This window comes from Lampris incognitus, chromosome 17, assembly GCF_029633865.1.
Source record: "Lampris incognitus isolate fLamInc1 chromosome 17, fLamInc1.hap2, whole genome shotgun sequence".
Lineage (NCBI taxonomy): Eukaryota > Metazoa > Chordata > Actinopteri > Lampriformes > Lampridae > Lampris > Lampris incognitus.
In genome coordinates this window covers 18,806,373-18,829,655 of record NC_079227.1, presented here as the reverse complement: position 1 = coordinate 18,829,655, position 23,283 = coordinate 18,806,373, and the positions used below count along the sequence as shown (strand labels likewise).

At 42.7% G+C, this 23,283-nt stretch overlaps 3 protein-coding genes across 3 annotated transcripts; 1 reads left to right on the top strand and 2 right to left on the bottom strand.

The window, feature by feature from the left end:
* The first annotated feature begins 15,686 nt into the window (after window positions 1–15,686).
* On the top strand, window positions 15,687–18,581 carry LOC130127960 (endonuclease domain-containing 1 protein-like). The gene is made up of 2 exons (XM_056297671.1): window positions 15,687–15,968; window positions 16,676–18,581. The coding sequence occupies exons 1-2, from the start codon at window positions 15,687–15,689 to the stop codon at window positions 17,294–17,296; spliced, it is 903 nt and encodes a 300-aa protein (XP_056153646.1). The 3' UTR covers window positions 17,297–18,581.
* A 369-nt stretch (window positions 18,582–18,950) lies between these two features.
* On the bottom strand, window positions 18,951–20,085 carry apnl (actinoporin-like protein). The gene is made up of 3 exons (XM_056297701.1): window positions 19,968–20,085; window positions 19,652–19,767; window positions 18,951–19,551 (listed from the first exon to the last, which is right to left on the bottom strand). The coding sequence occupies exons 2-3, from the start codon at window positions 19,753–19,755 to the stop codon at window positions 19,101–19,103; spliced, it is 555 nt and encodes a 184-aa protein (XP_056153676.1). The 5' UTR covers window positions 19,756–19,767; window positions 19,968–20,085; the 3' UTR covers window positions 18,951–19,100.
* Window positions 20,086–20,631: 546 nt separating this feature from the next.
* Window positions 20,632–22,690, bottom strand: LOC130127981 (DELTA-actitoxin-Afr1c-like). Its single transcript, XM_056297688.1, has 3 exons — window positions 22,583–22,690; window positions 22,007–22,131; window positions 20,632–21,263 (listed from the first exon to the last, which is right to left on the bottom strand). The coding sequence occupies exons 2-3, from the start codon at window positions 22,108–22,110 to the stop codon at window positions 20,834–20,836; spliced, it is 534 nt and encodes a 177-aa protein (XP_056153663.1). The 5' UTR covers window positions 22,111–22,131; window positions 22,583–22,690; the 3' UTR covers window positions 20,632–20,833.
* Window positions 22,691–23,283: the final 593 nt, after the last annotated feature.

Sequence of the window (23,283 nt, the reverse complement as noted above, 5' to 3'; positions counted from 1 at the left end):
ATCAGTTCATCTCTGTATTGTTGATACTTAACAGTTCGACACTAAAGCCCCTTAACTAAACTTGGAGTATGCCTCGTTTTTACACACCGCTAGCTCAAACATGGTATCAGAAGCGGACCTTTGATTCGGCGATTTGGTGGCTGAAGGGACATTGAGCCGTCAAGCGAGTTTTGCAAGTTTTTTGTTTTGCTAATGCTAGCTAGCCGTACCACAGTAACAGCAGTGAATAGCCATGGCCGCGACCATACCCCCGCCAGCTCCGATGAAGCTCAGTGGCAGCCTGAGTGCGAACTGGGAAATCTTCCGAGCAGAATATGAAGATTATGCTTTAGCCACAGGGCTGGTGGACAAGGACAAGAAGGTCCAGGCGGCGACTCTGAGGAGTGTCATGGGGGTTGAATGTCGACATGTCTACAAACACAACTTAAATCTGACCGACGCACAGCAAGAAGACGCGACCGTCATGCTGGACTCACTGGAAAGGTATTTCAAACCCGCTAAAAATGTGATTTATGAGCGCCACGTTTTTGGCTGTTGTAAACAAGAGGGAGGTGAAACAGTAGACTGTTTTGTGACTCGGCTCAGGGAGAAAGCGTCCACATGTGAATATGGAGCCCCAAGAGATGACTTAATCAGGGACAGGATAGTCATCGGCATTGCTAAAGAGGGCACACGCAGACGCTTGTTAAGGGAAAAGGACTTGACTCTAGCCAGGGCTATTGAAGCATGCAGAGCAGCAAAGCTGAGCGATTTGCAGTTGAGATCCATGGAGCAGGAGAGATCACTCGTGGACAATGTCAATGTTGTAGGGAAACAAATATTCAAAAGATCAGCCAGTACTACGGAGAAAATGAGTGGGAACACCAGATCACAAGGTGGGGGCAAATACTGCAATACATGCAAATACTGTGGCACAGCACATGAGTGGGGAAGAGAACACTGCCCAGCAAATAAGAAAAAGGATGGTAAACTCCACGCAGTTGAGGGACTGAACATGGATAAAGACAACACAGTCATGGACACAAATGATGTGTATGCAACAGAAAGCATTGGTGCAGTGGGAACAAAAGGCAAGAAATGGTTTGTCAATCCCCGCCTGAATGGCAAACTACAGAGATGCCAGCTTGACTCAGGAGCTTCGTGCAACGTCATGAGTCTCAGGGACAAGAAGAGGCTAGCTCCCAGAGAGAAACTAAAGCATAGTAGCACCACACTGAAAATGTACTCAGACCAAGGTCTGCCATCATTTGGGGGCAAAGAGTGGTGATCCCAAAAACGTTGCGTCCTGAGATGCTTGCCAGAGTACATGGCAGTCACATCGGTGGCGAGGCCTGCTACAGACAAGCACGGGACACCATATACTGGCCTGGAATGCAGAGCGAAGTCAAGGATTATGTCAGTAAATGCTCTACATGCAATGAGTATGCGATTGAGCAGCAAAAGGAGACAATGCTGAGCCATGAACTGCCCACATGCTCCTGGCAAATCATAAGTCTGGATCTTTTCCACAGTGGGAAAGACTTTCTGATGGTAGTTGATCACTACTCAGATTTCTGGGAGATTGCCAGACCTTAGCGCGGAGTTAACAATAAAACGATGCAAGACTCAATTTGCTCGTTATGGGCAATCTGACAGGGTCATTTCTGACAATGGGCCCCAGTTCGCCTGTACTCAGTTCCGCCAATTCGCTGTGGAGTGGGGGTTGACCATATCACCTCCTCACCAAGGCACCCCAAGGCCAATGGGAAGGCGGAAGCAGTGGTCAAAATTGCAAAGAACCTGTGCAAGAAAGCACTACGGGATGGCGAGGATGCCTGGAAGGCAATCTTACAATAGAGAAACACCCCAACGGAGGGTATGGACAGCAGTCCTGCCCAACGACTGATGTCACAGCGTTTAAAGTCCGCTCTGCCAGTGGTTGATGCACTTCTTGAGCCACGCGTTGTCATGGATGTTGTAGATAAACTGCGGCACAGGAGACAAATCTCGCCTGCTAAGGACCGCTAAGGATTTACCTGAGCTCGCAGTAGGAGAAGCAGTTCGGATGAAGCCACTACCAGGGGACAGGACAGGCATCTGGCAATGGGGAGTGTGTCTGCGGAAAGTGGCTCCACAGTCATATCTGGTAGAGGTCGAGAGCTCCTTGTATCGCCGCAATCGATTCGATCTACGTATGGCAGAGCCAAGGCCATCACAAAACCCTAGGGCTGGTGCAGAGGGACCTTCATCTGAATGCAGTGTGTGTTTGCAGTGCCTATCTTCTCTCGGACACACATCCACATATGCAGGCTTTCATACTTGCATACATAAACTTGCAGATTAAATTTCATATGTTGAACAATTTGACCAATATCTGAATGCAAAGTTTTGAAATGAATTCCTAAAATGTTTTATGTCAAACTTCTTGACAGAGAATCTGTATTTTCTAAATAATATCCCTGTGTAGTACTCATTAAGTAATAGTTTCCTTGTGTAACCGTCATTAAGCAAGTGTTAGCCATTGACACCAAAGGGGCACACTAAAATGAAATAGGGAAGGATTAAAACAAAGCTATAAAACGTTAACATATTGCCGAAATGAATCACCGTTCTGATATACATTTGGGATGTTTTTATAGGTGTTTTAAGCTAGATTAATGACATTAATCTGAGCATCTATCCAACATTCATTGCGTCATTCAGTTTTCATGTTATGCTTTATATATATATAATGTGTGTGTGTGTGGGTGGGTGGGGATTAGTAGCTACTGTAACAAAGGCCCACTTTGCATGACAGGGACAGGGGATGTCATTTCGAACAACGGACCGCAATATGTGTCTCAGGAGTTTCAGCGATTCAGTCAAATGTGGGAGTTTAAACACAGGACAGCTTCACCTGGATATGCCCAGCGTAATGGCAAAGCAGAGTCAGCAGCAGTAAAGACAGCCAAACGTCTCATGCTGAAAGCTGTGGCTGTGAGACAGGATCCATACTTGGCTATATTGGACCATTGAAACACACCAAGCCAAGGTCATAATACAAGCCCATTACAGAGACTTCTGAGAAATCTCTGCACTGGGATTATATTATGACCTACCAAAGTCCTCTGTACTCAGAGGACTTTGGTAGGAATAAGCACCCTTATTCCTACCAAAGACAATGTTGGAGCCAGAGATAACAAACAACTCACAACAGACAGAGAAATACTACAACTGCACTGCCAAGGACATGGGCACTCTTAAGAAAGGGGACAGTGTTCAACCCTTCGAACCACACAAGATCTGGAAAGTAGCAAAGGTGATTAAACCTGTAAACCACAGATCTTATGAGGTGGAACTGGAGTCGGTAGGTGTTCTGAGAAGGAATCGTCGTCATCTCAGACGCAACCACTGCACATATACAAATAGGGACTGAGAGACACACACCAAAGGTGGAAGGGGTAGATCAGAGTCAAGCAGGAGACCAACACGCTATCACTACAGGTCGGGTCTTCAGATTATCAGACCTCGCTACCTGAAAGACTTCACTCAGTGATAAGATTATGGGTTTGGGACTCTTGCAAAGACTGAGAATAGCATAAGGTTTGGTTGGGAAAAAAAGGAAAAATGGAATGTATATGCAGTTTATTTGAATACAGTGTTTGGTTATGTGTATCTGTATTTATAACTTCAGTGACATGGTAGTTCTGAAAAAGAGGATTTTATTTGTTGTGATATTGAAATTCATATCCGTAATGATGTTAACCATACGAGCAGGATAAGCAGTTCAGATAATGGGCGGATGGATAATATTGACCACGGAGAATAAGTCATATGTTAAGAGTAAGGGACTTAACTGGGAAAAGGGAAAAGATGTAACAATATTATTGTTGTTGTTGTTCCGGGGACCAATTTGAGTGTGACACGCTAGGGCTGAACGTAACGTGTAGTGTGTTTATGTGAATAAAGACATAATAAGTAAGCAAGTTCCAGGTACTTTAACCGTCCAGTCTGTACAGGTTTAAGAAGAACAGAACAGAATGAAACAGCCACAGGTAAGCACAGACGAGATTTCCATTGCTTGTTGCTGGGAGGCCGTAGGTCAGAAGGATAGCTTGCTTTGCAGGGTTTTAACTACGTATATATATCAGGGGCGGAATATTTTGCAATAAAGTTTATCAAAATGTAAAAACAAACAAACGTGACGCCAAAAAAAAAAACAACGAGGTGGGTTTCCAAGATGTGGCGCTCTCATTAAAATTAGTAAAATTCTAAAATAAGTCGGTCACTGCCTAGACTCACAAATCGGTCTCTAAACGCTCCGCTCAAGGCGGAGATCTCGGATTGTCTGGTATCGCCAGACTAATCACTGCCAAACTGTTCCGGTCTACAAGTAGAAAAAATCAGAACCAGGAGGAGTTGGAATCGTACGAGACGACGCAACTTAAAGTTACGAGGTGTTCAGGAATCTGCCCGGGAGGTTTGAGGTTGCCAAGATTTGTCAGCGTGTCCATCCAGACGAGAAAGATGAGGTCCCTGCTGCCATAGATTTTGCGCATCGCCTTGATAAAGCACCGAGCAGTGGGAATAATGTCCAACCCAGAGCGATCATCATTCAGTTTACTTCCCGCTTCTACCGAAATGTTCTATGGAGAGCTGCTAGGAATTCATCCTACTTGAAGACTAAAGGTCTACAATTTGGTGAAGGTCCCTTGAAGGGTGAAGGTGAAAGCGCGTGCAGAGGGAAAGGTAGTTTATTTCGTTGGAGCCGGAGCATTCATCCAGGCCAGGATGAATTAACACCTGGAGGTGAACCTACTCCAGCTATCTTCCACACATGCTCCGTCTTGGTATTGTTTTTGCTTTGTTTTGGTGAATGAAATTCTCAGGGACTAGCAGTTGTCAAAGCCTATTTAGAGGTCAACGGTGCATTTTTTTTTTTAGACTTTTATTCTGAACTAGGTGATGGCAGGAATATTTCAGTTTTATTGCCAAGACCTTTCTATCTTTTTCAGTGTAATGGTGCAGCTGCACACTTCAACATATTTGTTCTACTTTGTTCTACTATTACTAATACGTTGTTCTGTTGTTCGTTCTTCGTGTTTTTATGTCTTGTTTTATCTTTGAATGCCAGGGGGTTAAGCGATAATGTCAAACGTAAGGCTTTTTTTATTTTTATTTTTTTTTACAAAAAGTTTAGAAACTGATTTTGTGTTTTTTCAAGAGCCCCATTCTTCTCCTAGTGATACTGCTTTTTGGAGATCACAATGGGGCAACGATATATGTTTATCTCATGGAACACAAAGATCTGCAGGGATCCAAAGGAGTTGAATCAAGTGCAACTGGACTTGGTATATACCAAGTCCAGTTGCACTTGATTCAACTCCTTTGGATAACCATGACCTGGATGAATGAGAACATTCACAGACATCTGCAGGGAAATCTTCTTTGAAAAATAATTATGATGGTGTTATTTTGTGTGACCCAGAGGGTCATTTCATCTGCCAAGTCTTAAACTGCGTCAGTACTACCCTGATCATAACAAATATCTATATGGGTACAATTCAAAGTCTAGTAATGATGTCCTACTAATGGACCTGGAATGCAAGCTTAACAGTGGCTATCTAAATATCCAGGTGCTTACTTGCTAATAGGAGGAGACTTCAATGTTGTTTTAGACCAAGCTGTTGACAGGTGGCCCCCATGTCAAAGTTCTAATGAAAATTCCTCTGTAAAGCTGTTCATGGATAGATCTGATATTGTAGATACATTACAGTCATTTAGCTGACGCTTTTATCCAAAGCAATTTACAATAAGTGCATTTAACGTAGGAAATCAGGAGAACTACTAGTCATCAGAGGTCATAAGTGCATCTAAACAAGCATCTAAGAGCAAAACCAGTGCTAAAGTAAAAGTGCAAGAAAGAGATTTTTTTTTTAAAGAGTGAATACAATAAGTGCTAAGAACAAGTAACAGGGTAGTAGTTCTTGAAGAAGTGAGTTTTCAACCTGCGCCGAAAGATGGGCAGATATATTATATGGAGAGAGGAATTTAAAACTGACAGAGTTTTAAACTTAACTTTAGTACTTGGAACAACAGGGGTGGCTCTAGTCTAGAATATCACTACTGGCTTGTTTCTAAAAACTTGTCTAAGGATTTGTGTACAGTCAAGGTGATGGCAACTCCACTTACAGACCACAGAGCCACAGAGTCTGACATCAATGTCAGACTTGTGTCTGATTATGGTATTATCAGAGGTTGCTCTTTTTGGAAAATGAATAACTCTTTGCTAAAACATGCTATTGTTAAAATGGAATTGGAACGGATTATTACCTTTTATTGGAATAAAGCACAAGCTGAGGGATTGTTTGGTTGTAATTGGGAGCTCCTGATATATGAAAGTGGTAAATATTTAAGGCAATATGAAAGTGATTATGCCAAAGGCCAACACGCCATGGAGGAGAAGGTGGGTTCTGAAATTGCTTCCCTCACTAATTTGCCACCAGAGGAAGTGAATGATAAACACATTGTTAAGCTTGCAGAGTTGCAGATGACTTGTATAGAGAGGGCTGAGATTAGACTGGCTTTGCAAGATCCAGGTTGAAATGGCTGGAACATGGAGAGCAAATGTCAGCTTTTTTTTTTTAATTAGAAAAGCAAAGAGCAAAATATAATATTTTGTCACAGCTGAAATTAATGGGCCTTTTACTGATAATGCAGATGATTTATCTAAATTTTGTTATGATTACTATTCTAATCTATACAAATCAAAGTTCAATAAAAGTAACTTTACATTGTTTAGTCAACATCTTGATGAATTTGATCCTGTAAGTAAGGAGGACTGTTTATCATGTGAAGCTCCAATATCGGCCTTCTACATAAGATCCACCTGTGTTACATTTGTTTGATACATTCTTTGTAGCAAACAAATTTGATTTGATACATTTGTTGCAAATGTATCTCAATTAAGGAGGGCATCCATTAACTCAAAAACAATAAATTGCAATAACATATAAAATAAATAAATTACAATAACAGTCTGTTTGTTTGTGTTTAGCGCCAGCAAAGATTCTGCGTCGAGTTACTGCTGAGTCACATTGTGATATGGCCATCCTAAATATCTAACACTGTCAGACTTTTGTCCAAGTTTATCTTCGGTCACAAGACCGCTCTGTTGTGTTGCACCATAGAGTGCTTGTGTATGACACAAGTGTATCTGTTTCTCTATGCCAGTGCATTTTACAGAGAAGGCAGCATGAAGGGCCTGAGTTGGTTGATGCCTATGCGATTGCCTGTGAAATCCAGTCAACGCATTTCTGCCTCTATCTCCCTTCAGCATCACAAATGTTGGAGTGGAGAACCTCCTTCCCCTCTAAATAGGATCGCTTCCACCCCCGCTGGTAATCTGGAGAGGGCTGCAGACTACCATATGCCTTCTCCAATACATGTGGAGTCGCCAGCCGCATCTTTTCACCTGACAGTGTGGAGTTTCACCAGGGGGACGTAGCACGTGAGAGGATCACGCTATTCCCCCCAGTTCCCCCTCTCCCCTGAACAGGCGTCCTGACTGACCAGAGGAACCGCTAGTGCAGCAACCAGGACACATTCCCACATCCAGCTTCCCACCCGCAGACACAGCCAATTGTGTCTGTAGGGATTCCCGACCAAGCCGGAGGTAGTTACTGCAAATTAACCCATTTTAGCTGTGATCTGTGTGGCTAGGAGCAGTGGGCTGCTGCCTTCATGCTGCGCCTGGGGACCTACTCCAGTCCTTTTGCCTTTGCTTTGCTCAGGGGCACAGATAGGAGTATAAACCCCAACATGCATGTTTCTTTTTGATGGTGGGGGAAACCGGAGCACCCGGAGAAAACCCACCGCAGATATAGGGAGAACATGCAAACTCCACACAGAGGATGACCTGGGATGACCCCCAAGGTTGGACAACCCTGGGGGCGAAACCAGGATCCCTTTGCTTTGAGACAACAGCACTAACTACTGGACCACTGTGCCGCCCAAACACACTGTACTTACACATCCAAATTAAGGTTATCAGTAAAGACACAGATTAAGAAACTGGCATACAGGTGCCCACATAATTTATGATATAATTCAGCTTAATGAAGACCTGTTTCATGCTCTCTCTCGCTCTCACGCTCTCTCTCTCCTCTCACTCACTCACTCACTCACTCACTCACTCACTCACTCACACAAACAGTGCATAAGTACAAAGACATTTAACCAAATAAAAAGAAATTCCCCACATTCTTGCGTGTGGATATGTTCACACACATTGAGTCATGCACACGGACCCACACTCTTAGATCCTGCTGCGATCAGTGTCTATATCTTATTCGTCTCTATCGTCTTTCTCTGATGTTGTCATGCTGGCTCACACACCATGACTACACTTGAAATACTATATAGAGAATTCTTCCCCTTGTCCTTCTGTCTCAAACTTTGGTCATGCTAACCAAGATTATCTGTCCTCTCTCCAGTGAGTGTGTTGTCTGCTCAGTTTATCCTGTGCTGTTTATCTAGCAGCATCACTCTGCTGCTTTTCCCTCATGTGCTGCACTGTTTCACCACTGGGGCTGTGGTGTATTGTGAATATTTTCATAGTGAGAGATATATATATAGCTTTAAATCAGGGTGGCATGGTGGCGCAGTGGTTAGCGTGGTCGCTTCACAGCAAGAAGGTCCTGGGTTCAAGCCCCGGGGTAGTCCAACCTTGGGAGTTGTCCTGGGTCATCTCTGTGTGGAGTTTGTATGTTCTCCCCGTGTCTGCGTGGGATTCCTCTCGCAGTTCAAAGACGTGCAGGTCAGGTGAATTAGCTGCACTAAATTGTCCCTAAGTGTGAATGTGTGTGTGTGTGTGTGTGTGTGTGTGTGTGTGTGTGTGTGTGTGTGTGTGTGTGTGTGTGTGTGTGTGTGTGTGTGATGGCCTGGCGGCCTGTCCAGGGTGTCTCCCCGCCTGCTGCCCAATGACTGCTGGGATAAGCTCCAGGATCCCCGCAACCCTGAGAGTAAGATGAGTGGTTTGGATAATGGATGGATAAATGGACACTTTAAATCAGTTGTTTTGCCATATGAACAAATTGATTTTCACACGTAATGGTTTCACATATACTTTCAGACTTTAAAAAAAATAACTTGAAGGGGTCTGAACCCTTTCCTTCAAAATATATTTACAGCAAAACTCCCAGTAATATTTTATTTTCCATTTCTTTCTGTGGTTGTTTTTTTTCTTCAGTTTTGTAGTCCTACTTATTTGCATTCACAGGTATTAATGACTATGCCCTTTAACATTGTTTATTTTAACCTTTAGCAAATCCATTTCCCCCTTTATGTCCTTCATTGCAAGAGTCCTGGTTATGTGGATGTGGTCCAGCCATGGCCTTGGCGGCTTGGTCGCTATTAAACAAGGCTGTTACTGCCTTGATTTTGGTAACATATATATATACACACATGCACACACATCATATCAGACATACACACACAAACAGAAAAAGGACGAGGCAGCTCATACTCTCTGTAACAGCTCATACTCTGTGTAACATTATCTTTATCCGGATACACAAAGAACAAAATTAAGGCCAGCAGGGGAGCTTTAATTACACACATATGATTGCGCAGTCCTTTATTTTCCTAATATTCTCCTCTGGAATAAGGGATTCTTGTAGTAAGGTTGAAATATGAGACCAGAACCCAAAGCAGTACCAGCATTAGGCACCTGTGAATACTAAACCTGATACCACTGTGTTGGACTCTGGCTCCTGACTGTACCCTCTGTACTGCCCTGTTAAGTGTGCAGTATGAAAATATTACTACCCCCTTATAATACTGAGGGAAAACTCAAAGCTACTCATCCTTTATATGTCTTTTATATATCCCAAGGTAGAGAGTTGTTGCACTGCTTGGTCTCCGCACTAAAGAACATTGTGCACAAACAGTGTTTTGAGGCATCGTCCAATGTGCAATATTGTCGTCCAAAGAGATACAGGTTGACACCTGATATGAATTTAGAGAGGACCACATAGATCTTAATAGTGTAAACATATGCTAATGTTCAGTTTGGCAAAGCTTTCATTGGCCTCCTCTGACCCTTCCATTCTAACCCTCGCCTCCAGTGCCATCCAATCTCATCCAACTGTTGTCATCCAATCCACTCCCTCCTCTTCCGGCTCTAACCAGGCCCACTTCCTGCCTGAGACAGAGATCAGCGGTGAGGTGCGCCTGGCCTATAGCCAGCTGGTCGAGATACTGGATGAGCTGCTGAGGAAGAGCTTCAGTGAGTGGAGCCAGGGCCTGGACAGAGAGAGCTTCAAGAGGCTGGACCAGCCCTTCATGGTGCGGAGTAGAGAGAACACCGCCATACTGGATGTCAACTTTGACCAGTAGGTTCTGTGGTCACCACACAAGAAAAGACACACAGCATCCGTGGGCTTTTCAGTGGTGCCAACTGCTCCAGTTTACCCATAGTAGCTACGGATTTGACCCTCTGCTACAGTGCTACGAGAAAGGTCATAAATGCTACGTTTTTTCTGGATCCCCCCCCCACCCCCCCACCAGTTATCTACCAGTCCAATGGCAGAGTTTAACTTGGGCATCCAACGAGAAGCCGAAATAGGCGGGTGTAAATATATGTAGGAAAAAAAACTTTTAATACAGCAGTACAAGCCTGTTTTGTGCGTCGCGCACTCATCAGCTGCTAATGTGATTTCTTTGTTGAATCACATTAGCAGCTGATGTATATATATATATATTTATAGCGGGGTTTTTTTTGTCCAAGACTCGGACTCAAGTCCGTCTTGAGTCCTGCTTTTCAGAACTCGTGACTCGACTTGGACTTGAGCACTGATGAGTTGGACTTGAGCTTGGCCTCGAACACTGGGGACTCGAGACTCGACTTGGACTCGAGGTTTAGTGACTCACCTACAACACTGGTGTGTGTGCACATGCTTGCGAATGCATTTTTTTGGCTGTTGTGTCACAAAGTAAATAAACTCCCTTTGAAATGGTGACAGTTGTGTCATTTTTGTTTAACGTAGACCTTTTTCATTTGTATGTCAGCTTTTTTACAGTGCCAGAGTGGAGCACTGGAGCCCATCTTGGAACTCGACTCAGACTCAACCTTGATGACTCGGACTCAGGTAATGGGGACTTGACTTGGACTCGACTCAGACTCTTCTTTGGAGACTTGGACTCGGACTTGAACACTGGAGACTCAAGACTCGACTCGGACTCGAGGTTTAGTGACTTGACTACAACACTGCTGCTCACAGTGGGGGGTTGTTTTTTTTTTGGTTGAGTTTTTCTGACATGAAAACATAATATTTGACCACAACGATAGATAGATAGATAGATAGATAGATAGATAGATAGATAGATAGATAGATAGATAGATAGAGATTCTTAATTGTCCTACTTGATTAATTGTTGTTACCACATGGTCTGTACATCCAAATACAAGTTTAGCACATCAGAAAACAAGTTCATCTTCATACTTACACTTACTGTATACATAATACATTCATACAGTTTGATACAATTACACAGGTACTATTACATACAACATATAACTGTACATGATATTTAATGAGACACATGGACAAGCACTGTCACCGGGGTACTTTATTTAAATCTGCTATGACAAAGGGCAGTATCATGATGACGTCAAAGAATGGCTTTGTCTGAAAATATCGGAGGCAGCAAGATCAGCTCAGGACAGAGAGAACTGGGGGAGACTCGTTTGGCTAGCATGTCATCCTGATGGTGCTGGCAACCCTCACTAACGAGGAAGAGAAGAAGAAGAAGAAGAAGAAGGGAAAAAAAAGACTTTAGTCAAAGCAGGCTTCTTTCCAGGCTATCGGCCTATAATCTGCAACCAGATGGGAGGAATGTGAAGATTGGGTTGAGGGGCCGTTTGCTCCGCCAAGTGCTTTGTGTGTGATGGCTTTGCTGTTGAGGTCTGGGAGTTTGGGGTGGGAAGACCAATGATTTTCGAGGCAGTGTGTGTGAAACAGTTTGAGCTGGGATAGCAGCAGATGACATGGCAAAGAAGCAGATGGAGCGGACGGCTGGTGGTGATACTGGGTAGGTGGGCTAACAAATGCATTAAATCCATCATTAGTTTACGCTGCATAAACAGCAGCATCACATTCGAGATACCAAGTTACAGCAACGACACTATATACCTTGTTATATAGCAAATGCTCTACAACAACACTACAGAGACGTACCTACAAGAATGGCCTGATGCCAAAAAACTATGTATGTCTGTCTGTCTTTCTCTCTCTCTCACACACACACACACACGTTCCCTAATTTTTTATTATTATTTTATTGGATACATGTTTCAAATCCACATTCCTCGTTGGGTCCAAGTCGTGTCTCCTCCAAAAAGCAGAAAAGTGAATTCTTAGCTACACTTGACGTTAGCCAGTCTTTTCATTGAAACCAAGTCACACAAACTTACGATTTCGTCATTTGTCCTTTTGTGTCATTTGAACATCGTTTGGATGCTGTTATCCCAGTCCTTTCACATTCAATCTGTCCTCCAAAGACAGAGAACAAAATGGAGGATAAAGTAAATATCCACCTCGTTCATGCTAACGCCCGCGCTCCCCTTCCCCTCCCCACTCTTTTCTTAATTGAAATCAACAGTCAGTCAATCCAGTCCATTAAATGAAAGTATATACATAAAACAAACAATAATTCCAACAAAGAGGAATGATATAAAAAGTATATAACTAAATAACAAATAAATAAGGGAAATAAATAAAGTAACTTAGTGACAGACTTCTGTGAACCCTAACGGGAACAGCCGAAAGTAGTAGTGACGGACTTCTTCAATTAAACATTTCTGAATAAATTTTGTTCACTGACATACCTTTTTTGTTTGTTACGAAATTCAGAGACTCCAAGTAATATTCAATATCTATCAAAAATAATTTTAATAAAGGTCTTAATTTAAGCATTCTGGCTTTGTGGATATTAAAATTTCCTAGTTAAATAAAAAGGTTTCCCATGGTACATATATTTTTATCTTTATATTCAAAATAAGTAACAATATTCTTACCTTCAATACTATTCGCAATTCAAAGTTTTGCTAAACTCTTAACTCTCCAAGTCTACCCAAAATTCAATACAAAATGAACAACTGTAAAACAAATGTGTTATAACTTCTTGTTCAGTTTTGCAGAAAGAACATTTGTCATCCACTTCTAAAAATCTTGAAATATATACATTAGTTGGATATATGTTATGTAATATTTTCAAATGTAATTTGCTAATTTTGTTTGTTTATGAAGAATCTAAAAGGGACAAGCCAGGCCTTACGCCAATTCATGTCTGTAAAGTCAGAGTTCCAGAAGAATGTCCCGTGTGGTGTTATTTTCCTAGTATTGTAGAAACATTTCCTGTATGTTTGTTGGTACATTTGTTGTTCATAACATCCATGCCATTTATATAGAGTACATTCAAATCTGGGAACCTCATCTTGTTTTCTGTAGCTTCTCGTGAGTTCTAATAAACCAGTGGGGATGGATTTTACTACTGAGTTAAACTCTGGGTTTGATAGGGAAAGCTTTTTCCTTAAGAAAAGTTTCATAGTTAAGTATTATACCATTATCATCAAAAAGGTCTTTTGAAAAAGTTATGTTCCTGTCAACCCAATTTTGTAGATAAAGTGACTTGTTTCCTCCAGTAATACATTGTTCCATATTATTGACTTGTGTGGAGAAAAATTATGTGAATAGCACAACTTCCATGCAATACGTTACGAAGCAGGTGTTTATTGTGTTACCTAGCAACGAGTTCTCGGCACGTCACTGGCTTGTCTGAGCGCAGAGCTGTCCGAGGACGGAGGTCTCCAGACGGAGCAGCTGCAGCTGGAGTGTATTTGGAGACGGAGATGTGGACCGCCCTCTCTGGCCCCTAGGGACCTTCATTTGGGCCCGGGTTATTTGGAAGATTTCCCAGAAGTCCGCCTGGTGTCTCCGCTCCGCCTGCTGCTGCTGCTGCTGCTCCGACTCCAGTCTGCGTTGGTCAGGATACCAGACCAAGACAAGGAGGTTTGAGACCGGCTCCTTAAACACCCCCTCCGCATGTACTGTGGATGAAAAGTTCCGCAGAACCCCCTTACCTGGGCCCCCTGGCTCCAGTAGAACCTCTCTCCGACTCTTTGATGTGATTTTGAACAAGCTTCAGATGAAACGATCAGATTAGCGTTACATATGGTGAAAAGCTATTTGACTTGATGCGACGATGTGACTCTATGCACCACGTGGGTTATGTGAGACTATCCGATCCCTGACGTGAATCCGGTTGGTCGCTTCACAAGCATGTCCAGTTGTCCGTGAATGCGGTTTCCCGTGTGTTTGCGCCATCTACTGGTTAATTGTGGAACTGTGGTAGGACCCCTCTTATTTACCCAGTTGATGCTTTTGTTCTGTTTTCTGTCTGCGTGTAGTTTGAACGGTGCGTTTAACCAGCCCCTTAAAGAGGTGCGTGCGCAACGTCCAGTATACAGCGTGTTCCCTTACACCTAGTTAGTATACTGCTGGGATAGGCTTTACCCCTACGAAGCTGAAATTGATTAAAAAGTAGAGAATATAGGAAAGTATGACTGATTTGGCACCAAATTTTCCCCACTTTATTTTGTTTGAGATAGTTTAGCGACGTCGCAATCGCAAGGTTACGACCCCGAATGTCTTGAGGGGGAGGGGGAAGTAACATAAAATCCAGACAGAGAAACGAGGCGTAAAACAAACGGATGTACTATAGAAACGGAGAATACGGGGAGAATGTGACACATTTGTGGTGTCAAAGGCCAAAACGAGCAGAAATGCTGCCACGAATCGGAAAGAAGCTCAAGACAAAAACAAGGACAGTCTTATACTCCCCAATTTGTCAAGAAACAAGAAAGTTGGGTTAGCAAAATTAAAAAAAAGCCAGCTCACGTCTGTGATCCTCAGGTGTCACCAGTAGCTACTGCTGGTTCTCTATTCTGCCAAGTTGATTATTACAATCACCTATTGTTCCAGGTGAGGCTGCAATAATAATGCCACAAGAGAAAGACACACCCACAAAAAACCCAAAACAAACAAAAACAAACAAACAAGGTAGCAACATATAAAAGTCTAAAAAATTTGCATTTTTTTCCCTGTAGTTTCAGCTAGGGTAATACAGAGCACATGGGTATGACAGTGCATTCTAAAAGCTGCAGGAGTTTGTTTTCTTTTCTTTTCACCATTCAGTCCTATTTTTGCTCGTAGGCCAACCAGGACACCATAAAGGATGCCTAAATAAGTCATATGAAGTTTTAAACTGCAACCTACATTCAAGACTGAATATCTTTCTCCAGTTCAGCATCAACAAAGTTACAACAAGTCACATGTTTGTGGATGACAGGTTGGATTAGATTCTCCACCCTTGTTTGCTCATTCTGAGAGAGAAGTGTAACTTTTGGTTGAAGACCAATGGGGATAGTAATCAAATTCAGTTTTGAATTGGATTTTCCCTGTAGCGAGACAAACCACTGAAAGTCTATGCTTCAAAAGCTTCCTCTCCCACCAAGAGGTCAGTCACGTTTAATCTTCCAGGAAATGGCGTTTTCTCGCACGTCGTCCTGAGTGTGTGCATGAGAAGGGAAGTGCATTGCATAGGCACTTCAGTCTGCCGTGTGTTGTTTTTCATGTGACTGCTGGAGTTGAACCTGTCTCCACGTTATGGCACATTTCCATGCCTTGGTTTTGGCTCTTCTTGTCTTTACTGGGGGGTGGTGCCACTGCAGGGCTGATGTTGGGGATTTTACTGCATGCCTGCAGTTCTTCTACAAATTCTGGCCTCCAAAAGGTCTCTCAGGGACTCCAGTTTGCCAGCGCTATTATGACCAATACCACTTTGCTTCTTTGTACAGTCGCCCACGCCGTTCCCCTTGGTTCTCTGCTTATTTGTACACGACGCCAAGAGGAAAGAGGCCCCCATCTTCTTGGAAGTTTGAGCCACAGGTAAGGTCATGTTAAAATCTTAAATAATGAGCAAAAGAAAATAGATACAAACTACAGGGCGATATGAAGAAAATGCATTACACTGAATATATTGACAGTAGTTTTCTTTTTTCTTTTTTTTTAAGCGTTTTTATCTTGGAAGCAAATTCCACAGTCTAAAGTTCTGTAAACTGGTATTTCAAAATGTGATAATTCATTTGGTACCAATATTTTGCATGTTAAAAAATACAACATTTTTCAAGAAAGAGGAACAACAATCAGTTCGACTGTGTTTTTTCTCTCCTGTACTTACAATACGACTGTGGTTTCTGTGATGGGTACAGTATGTTAATATATAGTAACAATATATTGAATATATGCTGTTTGGGAAGTTGTTTTGCACATTCAGCAATCAAGTGTTGCTTTCAGTGAATCGAAAACGAAAAGAGGAAATGGATTTCCATAAAAGAGAACTGTCTCACTGCTTACTTGTGTATTTGTGGTTCCATAACGAGAAAAAAAATCAACCAGCTGTGTCACAGTTAACTCCCTTTGACATCTGCAGTCACTCCATATTCAAATTTACTGTGCAATCGACGTACCACAGATGTATTGGAGAAGCACAACAGATCAACAAATATGCTTGTTTTATTCAGTCTTTTGCACTATTCATCACGTAATAGCATTTAAGAGACCTTTAAATCCTAAAACAATATATCATTCCACAGTTGGCCTACCCGGAAGCCGATGGCAACATGATGCCATTCCTTCCAGGTGTTGTAGACCAGAATGTTGTGGAGAGCCAGGCTGTTGAGCAGGACTACATTAATTCCTCCTATACTCGTGGCCACCTGAACCCCAGCCTCCACCACCAGCACCACAAAGACCGCTCATCCACCTTCACCTTGACCAATGTCGTTCCTCAGAAGGTGGGCTCAAACGACGGGCCCTGGGAATTCCTGGAGCAGGCGGTCAACAAAACCTTGTCGGCCTACTGCCTGGGAGAGGCCTTCATCGTAACGGGGATCATCCCCTACCAGAAAGAGGAGCGCTGGCTCAAAAATCATCGCGTGGCGGTCCCCGAGTACCTTTGGTCCGCGTACTGCTGCCCAAACTACAACTCCAGTCTTCCAGCAGAACTGAAGGAGACTTTTCCGACGTATGCTGCCATAGGCCGCAACGACCGCAACAGCACTGAAGAGATTGTTCCTGTCGATGAGACAACAAAGAAGCAGTTCAGAGGATATGATGTGAGACTGATGCCACTCGCAACACTGGAGATGTATCTAAGAAGCAGGTTTGGGATTGACATTAGTATATTTTACCTACAGTGCTCTGGATCAGAGTGACCACATACCGATGCAGATGCAAACATATGCCATGAATTTGTTCGTGGCACAGATGGATGTGACTGCTCATTCATATTACTAACCCCCGTTCCTTTATAATACAACAATAATCAGGAATGAAGAACACTTTGTCATTTCATTTTATGTATACGCAAGTACATGAAATCAGGTCAGGTGAATTTTGTGAATGTGTCAGCCCTGTGATAGACTGGCGGCCTGTCCAGGGTGTCTCCTTGCCTGCCGCCCAATGACTGCTGGGATAGGCTCCAGCATCCCGTGACCCCAATTGGGATAAGTGGCTTGGATAATGGATGGGTGGAAGTACATGAAATGGAATGAAATATCCTTTCCCTCAGCCCACAGTAGTGCAACACAAAGACAAAAACACATATATCAAACTAAAAAAAAACACTGACCAAGAGAACGAACGCCAGGATGACTGTCAGAACTGCCGGTCTGCATAGGCTAGTAGCTAGCTCAGCCTGCCCCACTTCCGCATCCTGTCAGACCACCCTCAGTGTTTCTTCCTCAGGCGCACTATTAAGTTGCTTAATAGTGGCCTCAAGTTCAAATAAAGACTGAAAGCAATAGTCCTGGAGATTTACATGCACACAAATGTCCTTTCTGATACTTCCTATTGTTTGTGTCTTTAACTGTTAACTCATGAATATCTGAATCACAAACACTTTTGTAGTTGCTCATTTTAATGGTTAGGCTCAGGTAGGCCTGTCCTAGGGATAAAGATTATGTGGTTCATTACGCTTTACATCCCCACTATAGCAGCCAAATACAGAAGACCAGGGGAGGTAGTTATAAATTTGATGATACTCTGATTGTATTAATGAAGATAACATTTAGGAGAAAAAGTTTGAACTGAAGTTAAATTCATTGAAATGTGATCTTATTTTATTTATTTTTTTTGGATGAATAAAAAATGTATGCAAAGCTTAAAATATAGTTTGTGGCCTTCCGTGCATCAAAATGTTTGGACCACTAGATAGCATCCTTGTGCAGCACATTTATTATCATCTGACCTCCTCTGCTGGTGCAAAGCTGTTTTGTAAGTCAGTCTCTACTGACTTACAAAGTGGTACGAGTCATTGAGGGGGTTAAAGTGAAGTTTCAGTCTCATTTTGAATTTCTGATAGACTGATACCTTTTTCATGTGAGAAATATAGCACCTTGTGCTTTTTTTGCAGATCAAAATATCATTTTTTATGTCAATATCTTTACATGTAATGTTGCAAAATGGACAAAGTCATCTTTCTCCCGAGCCTGTCATTAAATGTCTTGGTTTTATGATGCATTTTATTTTACTCTAAAGGGAAATCCTTTTTCCAGATGCTCTGCATATACAGTCTCACAGCACTGTCCTGGTGTCAGTAACTGTGTGGTCTAGCCGCAGGGCTGGTGAAGGGCTTTTAACTTCAGGCATCTTAACCGTAAGGAAAAAAAAAACAAAAACCATGTGTAAACATCAGTGTTGCGGTTCATTCGAGACAGGGTAGACTACAGAGATGACTCATATTAACGTAAATGTCAAGATACACCATAGAAGTTGTTCTCCTCAATGGGTATGCTCTTTCCGAGGCTTTACCAATTCAGCTTATTTGCATTCAGAATTACAGGCAAACACAACACAGGTTTTACAGTATTGCTTTTATTAGATGAGTTCTGTGTTTTGTTATCACACAACTACTGATCAGTACTTCTGAGCATATACAAAAGGGCATGTATCTGTGTATATGTTGCTATCAAATGTGTGGTGGTGTCGGCACTTATAAAATGCTCTGGGATGAGGGCCTTAGTTCTGCTGATGCATGGCAGGCGTGAAAAGCTTGTCCCACACCTCAAGCTTCATTATTGCCCTGCCCAGGGGAGACATGCTAGCCTTGATGTCCAGGTATTGGCCCGGATGCGAGATGCCAGAGCCGTTTGCCTCCTCCCTGACAAAGCCTTTCTGCTCTTTGTTGTAGTACATCTCCTTGTACAGTGCCTCATCACATTCTTTTCCCTTGCCGAAGATCCCGACGGCGAACCAGTTCTTGTACATATTATAGTCATAGGGCACAGAGAACATGATGGCAACAGTCTCGATGTAGTCGTTCCTGCTTCTCTCGAACAGGTCATAGGTCAGTACACCCACGGCGCCGCTGGTTTTGGCAGAGGTCTTGCTGAAGTTACACACCTCCGTTTTTAGTGGGCGCACGGTGGGCTGGGGGGGGATGTGGGTGTTGCCGCTCTCGAGAAAAACCCTAACAGGAACACAACGAGGAAGACGGGGCTAAAAATGTAATTGAGTTACATGAATGGAGGCATGCATGTATTTAGTTGCAATGCAAAAAAAAAGCTTACTTGGGGTTGAGCAGGCAGTAGTTATTAGTGAGATTGGTTATCTCAATGGTGACATTTCTTCTGCTTTTCAGGTTAGCTGCCACAGCCTCTGCTGATTCACTCATAGTCTGGCTGGTCTATACCAACAAAAACAGAAGTCAGAAAATGTAACTTACAGATGTTCATAACGATGAAATCAACAATTTAATGCACTTACACGCTTATACTTTGTATCTGTTCAACAAATCTTGAGTTCATTATCATTTTATAACATACAAGCAGCTGAGTGGATGTTTGTCAGCGGCCTAGATTTTGACATAGAAATAAGTGGTCTTACCTGTCGGTGTCACAGTGTGCTCCTCACTCAACTTGCATAAGATGTGAAACTGAGCTCGCTCTTTGGCGCTCTCTTAGTCGGGGAATGCGTGACAACAGATCTCCACCCAAAACTTGTCTCCACCCCATCCAGGACCCACACCTATATCCTTATCCCTCCTTCGGTCAGGATGTAGAGAGGCGGTGCAGACATGAATGGCAACATACCACTGTCATCTTGACAAAACATGCATTTGCTTGTTCAACGTAGCAGTTCCTTTCAGCGCCGTCTCATATGGACCGCACCCTGTGTGCAGTGTTTGGGTCTGTGCAACAGTTGTGCAACACAGACACCCAAGTTACCGTTGTTTTTCAAGAGGAAGATTACAGTATGTGCAAGTTTTATGGTTTGACTGGCGTTGCAATCTCTCTAATCTGTTCGTCCAACATGGTTCATAATGCTGTGTCTGCTAAAATTAAAATGATTTGTATAAAAATAATGTTTTCATCATAACTTCTGAATTTTCAGTCTGAAAATTGTGTAAAATCCACTGCGGTGACCCCTTAAAAACAGGGGAAAAGCTGAAAGAAGAAGAAGAACAAGAACAAGAAGAACAAGAACAAGAGGAAGAAGAAGAAGCTTATGACTCAAATAACAGTGAGGGAGATGACACTGATGATACTGTTTTTTTTAATTTTTATTATTATTATTATTCATTCAGTACACAAAACATGTGAGCTGCTGACCAAATCCTTCAAAAAATTTGGCAACATCTCCATCTCTGTTGACTGGATTCTGACTTACAACCAGAATGCTGATACCACAGAACCAATTTATTTGATTTGTGACTTTAACATTTTATATTCTCAGGGCACCATGACGAAGTCTCATCTGCCCATTTTATCATAGAGCTCCACCTTAATGATGGCCCTGCCCTCACTGGACATGGTGGCCCTCGCGTCCACCATCCTCCCAGCGTACATCACCCCCGAGCCATTGGCCTCTTGGCGCACAAAGTTGGTGAAATCTTTCTCATAGTACATGTGCTTGTAAAGCTTCTCATCGCAGGGGCGTGTGTGCTCGAAGATGCCCACTCCCAGCCAGTTCTTGTAGAGGTTGTAGTCAAAGGGCACTGAGAACATGATGGCGACCAGCTCATTGCAGTGGCGGTTGCGCATGTCGAATAGCTCGTAGGTCAGGATGCCCACAGCACCCGACGCCGTGTTGTCGTCCTTGGTGAAGGAGCACACCTCGGTTTTGGCGGTGCGCACAGTGGGCTGAGGAGGGCTGAAGCTGAAGCCGCTGTCCATGTACACCCTGGGGGATAAAAGAGGGAGGGTGGGGTGTAATCTATTAATAAACTATTTTGCAGGTGTGAATTCCAGCACTGGCACCTGCTGAAAAATTTGAATGGCGTGGCACCAAAATTGTCCTTAAAAACTAGAGTACATTCTTCACAATACATTTACATCCTACGTAGCTTTGCAATCAAGAGGATGAGTAGACAAGGTTTGGTAAATTAATGCAAATGACTATTTGTATATAATCGAATAAGAAACCTGTTAGACTTCACAGAGAGTTGAAAATATTACCCTCAAGCCATCTTTGTGGTTCATTACTGTCTGCAAATACCCTAACTACCAGGGTGAGTATTTGCAGATGGCTCTGTGGTGGAGTATTAGAATAACTGACAACAGGTTCAAGACTTGTATGGTCTCCTATAAGAATTCTAGGAAAGCTGGTCTGAGCACTTCCTGTCATGCAACCTAACAACTAATATAACATTAGCATTTTTTTTTTATTTTGAAAGTGGAATACAAACAGGGGTGGCCAGGTACAGGATAGCCTTGCCCACCCCCCTTGAATTCCAGCAGAGCATGTGGATCTTATCAGTTACAGCGATCAAAAGGTACAGAATGGACTTTTCGCTTGTCTTTGATTTTATTTACACATAGAGATCACCTCCATTCAGACCTATTTATCAGACAGCTACGAGGGGGTTGTGCAGCTTGACCAAGTCCACACATAGGCTTACTGTAAATCACATACAAGACTCTTACTTTGGGTTGTGAAGACAAAAGAAGGAGCTGACATTGGTGATCTCTACAGTACAGTTGCGGTTGGTGGGGAGGACGGCAGCGTGGCTCTCTGCAGTCTCAGGCATGGTGACAGCTGGTGGAGATGGCTTAGGGGAGAGAGAGAGCGAGAGAGAGAGAGAGAGAGAGAGAGAGAGAGAGAGAGAGAGAGAGAGAGAGAGAGAGAGAGAGAGAGAGAGAGAAATGTGTTAATGAGAACATAAACAAGAAAAGCTAAAGTGACAAGCTCAATTGTGGGTGAGCCCGAAAAGAAGTTGTTATAATAAACCGGATACAGTAGGAGCCATTTTCACTAGTCTGTAACGCCTTCATTAAGATACTGGCTGTCTGGAAGCCCTTCCTCACATGTTGTGTTAAATTTGTAACGTTGACTGGTGCTGGCAGCAGGCATGCAGACAACACTATCATTTTTTATTCCACACAACATAAAGCACAATTTTTGACATCTCTCACGTCATACAATGAGAGTAAAACACTGTACATATCTGAATGCTATCTACAACATGCACTGGCTAAATAGCTTGGAGTAAACTTACTTACTTTGCTTTATGTCCCACACACAGGATGGCAGGGAATTCTTTGGAAGCAGCTCCAGCTTTGGTGTGGAGACAAGAGCAAAGTCACTCCCCCAACACACACACGGCAAGTCACACCTAAGACTAGGTGTGTCTGCACATATGAAGTAATCTAGCTTTAGTCGCTTGCAGAATGCCTGTCCCGATGCAGCACACAAAGAAATGGTTCACTTCAAAATATACTTAACTGTTGGAATCATATATGATAAAACCATTGAGTGTATTGCAAAAAAATTAAGCTAAAATGACAGTATAATTCCAATTATGGCTAAAATGTCCATCTACATCTCAATTATAGATGTAAACTTGTAAATGAAGATATTAATTCGTGAGATTTTGTTACCATGACAACAAAGCATAATTGCTTGTCTTGCTGAAACACTAACAAATGGATTCGGGTAAATAAATGACAGCAGTGACTATCACAAAGGCACATACATACATGGCGGTGATAAATGCCAAGTGGAAAAATACTCGGTATACACTGCACAAGCCCGAGCAGGTGAAAAACCTGAAAAACTAACATAACCGCCCCACTCTTGCATCAAACGCCTCTGCTTGTCACACATTTTAGGTGTAACACAAACATACCGCACCAGATCATCTGAAAGAGATGGAGACAATATCAGGAATTGTCTGAATGCCACTGTGTGCGGGTTTGGACGG